The 6,000-nt window shown below is 56.9% G+C and overlaps 1 protein-coding gene across 5 annotated transcripts in view; it reads right to left on the bottom strand.

The window, feature by feature from the left end:
- Positions 1 to 1,460: 1,460 nt before the first annotated feature.
- Positions 1,461 to 6,000, bottom strand: part of STARD8 (StAR related lipid transfer domain containing 8) — a 69,352-nt gene continuing 64,812 nt past the window's right edge. For 4 of the 5 annotated variants that reach the window (XM_019753600.2, XM_019753599.2, XM_019753601.2 and 1 more), the window contains 7 exons: positions 5,802 to 6,000; positions 5,182 to 5,392; positions 4,750 to 4,864; positions 4,264 to 4,488; positions 3,243 to 3,460; positions 2,965 to 3,141; positions 1,461 to 2,849 (listed from right to left, as the gene is read on the bottom strand). In XM_019753600.2, the coding sequence (XP_019609159.2) occupies positions 2,732 to 2,849; positions 2,965 to 3,141; positions 3,243 to 3,460; positions 4,264 to 4,488; positions 4,750 to 4,864; positions 5,182 to 5,392; positions 5,802 to 6,000 (1,263 nt within the window). In that variant the 3' untranslated portion in view covers positions 1,461 to 2,731. The remainder of the gene's footprint in view (positions 2,850 to 2,964; positions 3,142 to 3,242; positions 3,461 to 4,263; positions 4,489 to 4,749; positions 4,865 to 5,181; positions 5,393 to 5,801) is intronic. The other variant, XM_074323222.1, reaches the window with a different exon arrangement.

Here is a 6,000-nt window from a genome sequence, read left to right as displayed (position 1 = left end):
TCCGACACCAGCGAAAGGAAAAGGCCAACTCAGGGTGGGTGGAGGTATGACTGGGGCTAGAAGTGGCCATGGGACCTGCCCACCATGTTTGTGGGAGTGAGGGCTGGGCCTCAATCCCATGTCCACTGGCCATGGCGGTGCATTCATGGACTGCACGGTGGGCCAGGCAGAGAGGCAGGCTTTATGGGAGCCTCTGCTTTATGCAGGGGGCTGACACTAAGGCTCACAGAAGCTCCCCTGTTTGGACCACGTCTCCCAGAATGCCAGATACAGGGGAACCACACAGGGCAGCTGGCCTGGAGCAGCCGAGTCCAGAGCCGAAGGGCTGAAGGGATCCTCTGGCCTTCCAAGAGCCCCCCTCATACGTCTTTATCTGTCTCCTAGCAACCATCACCTGGGTGGTCATTTTCATACCACCCACTAACAGCTTGCTCAACCCCATCCTCTGTGCCATCAGCCAGAAGGCCCCGTGGCTGCTTGCCTCAAAAACTGCTGGCCCAAGCTTCACACTGCCATGCCTAACACCAGTGCTATTTGAGCCATCTCCCCTCACTGCCACACACACACGTGGGATGCCTCCACTGTTTTCCCAAAGGCAAGGGGCTGACAGGCCCTCTGCTCACCTTGCTCCTCTCCAGGGCTACAAGCCGAGACCCCCAGGCAGCAGCAATGAGGAAAGGCCAAAGCCGTGTAGGGATGGCTGAACCCAGAAGAGACTAGAACAATGTGACAGGGAAGTGGGACTTAACAGACACCCCAGCCTGTTTAGGCTGGGTGGGAGAGCACACTTACTTGTGACGAGGTACCCCTGACTGCTATGCTCCACGCTACTCGACAGCACTGAAAAAATGCAAACACAGACTCGATTGCAAAGCCTGTACTCTCTCTAGCTGCCCCTCAGAGGTTGGGAATTTTCTGGCTACAGTAACAGGGGGAGGCAACCCCCTTCCACCAGGAAGTCAAAATCAGGGGGCCCCTTGAGTCGCCTGGTTTTTGCAGGCCACAGGAGCTGCCATAGAGCACGCAGACTTTTCATAAGCTGACTTATGGGTGCAACAGCTTCTGCAAGCCTCCTGGGGTTAGGTCTCCACTCTTTGTCCTTCAGCTTGGGCTATGTGTATTGTAGCAGGGCAAGAAAGGGCAGTGTAGCCAGGGGCAGCTCCCCTACGGCTGTGTTCAGGATGCCTGAGGTCATGCTTGTGGGCCGCTCAGACGGGGGACCCTGGCCAAGTCAGGCGATGGGGTCTGCAGCTTCTGCCCAAGCCCTGGCTTCTTGGAATCCCACCCTCCCCACCACCAGATCACCTCCCAAAGAGCTGAGGCCTTGCCCCGTTCCTCCTGTGACTTCCGAGTCCTGGGCCAGTAATGCTCACAACCTCTGGACCCCAACACCGAGCCTATGTCGTAACCCACACCCAGTCCTTAGCCCATTACCTCAGCAAAGACAGCCACACAGCATCTCTAGCAATGAGCGCTTTATTGTTCTGCCGATGGGGTCACGTGGCTTCTGCTCACCACCTCCCCCGTCTCATGTTAAGTGCCCTGCCCGCCACCCCACTCCCACCCACAGATTACACTACACTCATGATAGGACATATCTGTGTGTATATAGATGTGTGTATGTATATCTATCTATATATACACAAATACATATACATATTTGGACTGTACAGTATTTATAGGTACAAATAAAATAGGCTTAAAAATTACAATGTTGACTAGGACCCATCCCACGGTCCAGTTTATTTGGTCAACAGAAAGAAGTATGAATTAGCATTTGAATGGAATTGAACTTCCATAGGAACCAAGATGGCCGATGCATGGGCTAGACCAGGTTTGGATCCACACCCAGCTGACCGGCCGGCTGGCCGTCTGAGCCGGGCTCTCTGCTTGAGGAAGGGGTTGTGGTGCTGGCCTGCTACAGCAGGGACGGAAAGTAGAAGGGAAACGGACACAGACATGTGTCTCCTCATCATCATCTGCTTCTGCTTGGCCTGTGTGGTGGGAGCAAGCCTGTTTACTCTCCACACGTGGCCAAAGGCTGATCAAGTGTGCAGATCAAGTGTGCGGCCAAAGCCAGGGGAGACTGGTTCATTGGTCTCTTGAGACCTGAGAAAGAAAGGTCCCCGCCTCCTCTCATGTCCCAAGTTATCCCAACTCATCATGTCACTTACTAGGGGCTCATCAGTGCCCAGTCTTTAAATCAGCCTTATAAAAAGCAGCATCATATTTACACAAATAAAACAGCTCATGGTGGTTGGGACTGCCCTGGGCTCTGCCCCTGTGTCTATCCACTCCAGTCCAATTTCTCCGGAAAAGCCAGTGTAGGGCCAATGTTGGGCCCAAAGGCAGGACCAGAACCTCCTGTCCAACCTCAGAGGGACCCTAGCAGCAAACAGGATGGCTCGGAGTCTGAGAAGGGCACTGAGCTGGGAGCACACACCGCTCTCTCTCCTTCCCCCACAGTTTGGGGGGCCTGGAGGGTAGCAGTGATCTTGCTCCTAAAATGGGAGTGGGGGAGGGGGTGGAGTGGAGACGGGACACCGAAATTCTCTTTTCCTCCCGTGCATGTGTAGAGGAGGTTCAGGCGGTAAGAGGGACAGGCAGCAGGGGTGCACGGGCCTGGCTCTGCCCCTGGCAGCAGCATCCAGGGGCTGCTCTGCTCTCATTCTCCCTTACTCCTCTGGTGCCAAAGGGGCTGGGTGGTGACACCCTGGAACGAGACTGAAGTTCACAACTTTGTCTCAGGACCAGCTGCCCACAAGGTGGGGAAAGAGTCCCGGATCTTTGCCACTTCCATGGCACACAGGTGCCCGAAGACTTTGTTGTACCAGTCAGGAGAACGGCCCCTGGGGAGGAGAAGAAGGCTGGCATGAGCTGTGGCTTCTTCCCAGGAGCCCTTCCCAGGGAAAGGAAGAAAGGACTTGCCCCCACGGAGGGTGCCAGGGTGCAGGGGCCTGGTACCTGAGGTCAGCACGGCAGATGTGGGTGAGCCGGGAGCGGCCCAGGCCGCAAGGCTCCATGAGGTACTGGGAAGTGAGCATCAGGGCCCGGACCCCCGACTCTGGAACGGGCTGCTCAGGGTCCAGGGACTGGGACACAAGCAGGCAACCCCCGCGGGGCAGGTCAGAGCGCCACATCCTGTGCGGAGGGGACACACACCACATTCAGGTTTCTGATGCTGCCTCCCACCCCCTCCCCAGTCCCCTAGGCACAGAAGGGTGACAGCTGGAGCCCCTCACCGAAGCACCACGAAGTCACGGCACGGATGGGGTGCCATGCTGTCGGTGACATAGTGGTACAGCTCCACACCCGGCATCAGGGCCTCTAGCACCTGGGCCCGCAGCAGGTCCTCGTCCCAGAGGGCCCTCTCCCGCAGAATACGGTGTAGCACCACAGCTGGAGGGGCTGCCACCTCCGTGGACGCCTTCCACACACGCAGGGGGTGCCCATCTGGTGCCTGCAAACCATGGCAGTGGGGACAGGAGGCAGCGTCAGGGCTGGAGAACGCCCACTCACCCTCCAGCCCCTGAGGAAGGAAGGCTAACCCTGTGTCCCCTGGACTCTCTCTCCTTGCAGATGTCTGCTTCTGCGCCTGCTCAAGAGCACAAGCAGATGACAGACACATATTGTCTGGGGCCTCCTATGTTCTACCAGGAAATAGGCACAGTGCTTGGAATTTCTGGAAGTGAACAGGAAGAGAAGATGCTGATGGTCCTTTTGTATGTCCCAGGCGCTGTGCTGGCTTCTCACCCCGACCCTATAAGGGAGGTTTCGCTGTGGCCGGTTTATACATGGCAAACCTCAGGGGGTACAGTCTTACTCGTAATAAGAATCCAAGGAAGGACACGGCTAGCGCCAAGACAAGGACAGAAAGAAGTCACCTCTAGCCGGCAGCATGACAGCAGGCTCTGAATGGAGGACGGGCCTGGGGAATGTAGTGCTTGGGGCAGGTCAGTCAGGTAGCGGGACAGCAGGGGCGGAAACACAGCATGACCGTGTTGCAGGGAGCGACGGGATGTGAGGCTCTAAAAGCAGTGACATGTCTGGAGTGGGGCTCTGAGAAGGTAATTGTGGCAGATGATGCCCAAGAGAGATCCTTGGTCTCATTTGGCTCTTGCTCTGCTGGCTGACATTCTCCAAGTATCAGGCTGACACAAAGCAACAGTGGATGGGCAGCTCCTTCCTTTGGGATCCCTGACCCCCTGCCTGTACTATGCCCTCTCCCAGACCCGTGGCAAGCACGGGCAGTGCAGCAGTCACCTTCCTGCATGCCAGCTCCGTGTGCTGGGGCCCCGGCACAGTCATCCAGCCCTTGAAGCGCTCAGCAGCATCGCGCAGCAGCTCCTGCACGCTCTCCTCCATGTAGAGACTCAGGCTCACTCCAGCAGCTTGGGCCTGCCGCAGCTCAGCCAGGGCTGGGCCAGGAGGGCTGAGCTCGGCGGCGCTGTAGGAGCCACACAGTTGCACGACCATATCCTGGGGCACCTGGCACGGCACACATACACACCTGGCTGGGGCAGACCCTCAGTCCCAGAGCCCATGGGGTGTGGCAAGTTCACGTTAAGCAGGTAGACATGCCTGGCTACTGAGGTGGGGTACAGGAGAAAACTGGCCGGGAACAGTTGGAAGTAGGAAGTTGAGATGTATGTGTCAAGTTGGGTCCTATTCCTGACTTGGGGTACAAAGGTCAGGCCTGAGGGTTCCCTAAGGTCTGCAAAGTAGGCACCATGGCCTGGAGTTACTCACCTGGAAAAGTTTCTTGCAGTCACTGATCATATGTGATAAGCCCTGGGTAGCAGCCATGTTGTCACTCAGGTCCCTAGGGCCTGGCCGGCCAACCAGGCTGCGTTTGCTCTTGATCCTGGAGGGAGGGGCCAAGAGGAGAGGATGGCACAAGGGCATGAGACAAGATGGCTGATAGGCTCCCCAGAAGTCAGCTTGCCAGTCCTGAACACAAAACAACCTGCTGTCCTTCAAAAGGCTGGGCTTCACAGCATCCAACCATTCCCTTGGCCCCTGAGGACTCAGGCTGACCCCTTGTGGTGATACCTGATAACTGCAGGGCCAGCCATCAAGGGCCAAAAGTCCAAGGGGGGTGGTTGTTTGGGGGTCGAGGGGTGGGAGGCCAAACCATCCCTGCCTGGCCCAGTCACACGCTACCCTGTTACCCTGTTTCACCTGGGTGAGGGGCTATCCTTCTTGGAGACGTTGAGGTGGAAGATGGAGGGCGCCAGGCACACTGCCAGGTTGCCGGCTGTCATCTGGTTTTCCTCGGCAGAGGCAATGTCACTTAGGAAATAGAGGAGGGTCTGCAGCACCTCTCGGTTCTCATCGGGGAGCAGCAATGTGGCAGCTTGCGCTGCTGCCAACCACTGATCCTTGGGGAGGACTGTGGGGAAGGAATGGCAGAAGGGCTTCCTTATTCCCCTAGAGCCTCCGGCAGGCAGCAAGCCTCCTGCTTGCAGGAACACAGAAGAAACGGGTCCCAAAGGAAGCCAGGGAGACAGAAGGGCAAAGGTGGGCTGAGGGAGGTCTCTGAGTGCTAGATCAAGCTGTGCTCACATGCGCAGTGGAACCTTAGGTAAGGGCCTGGCTTTCCTCGGAGCCTCAGTACATCCTTCCATAGAGTGGATTTGGGGGACTCAAACATGGTTTCTCCCAACTCTACATAGTAACTCTACCAATGAACACTTGGGTGTGGCTCCATTTGCCTGCACCGTGTTTAGCATCCACAAACCCTAGGACCTGGGGCGGCTGAGAACGGGGCAGGTTGTGAGGAGCAGGTAAAGGCAACTCACGCTGGTAGATCTGCAGGAAAGTGGTGGTGAGCTTGCTAGTGAAGATTGGCTCAGGCAGGTCTCGGAAGTACTGCTTCAGCAGGTCAGCCACATCGTAGGCCGACTGGCCCTCATAGCAGACATTGTCAGGGGAGGTCTCGTTCATTTGGCGCAGGTTCTGGATCCTAGACTTCACCCCAGACTTGCGAAAGATGCCCAC

The sequence above is a fragment of the Rhinolophus sinicus genome, chromosome X, assembly GCF_036562045.2.
Source record: "Rhinolophus sinicus isolate RSC01 chromosome X, ASM3656204v1, whole genome shotgun sequence".
NCBI classification, from domain to species: Eukaryota; Metazoa; Chordata; class Mammalia; order Chiroptera; family Rhinolophidae; genus Rhinolophus; species Rhinolophus sinicus.
The sequence above is the reverse complement of the archived record's forward strand: the minus strand, read 5'-3'. Positions and strand labels throughout refer to the sequence as shown.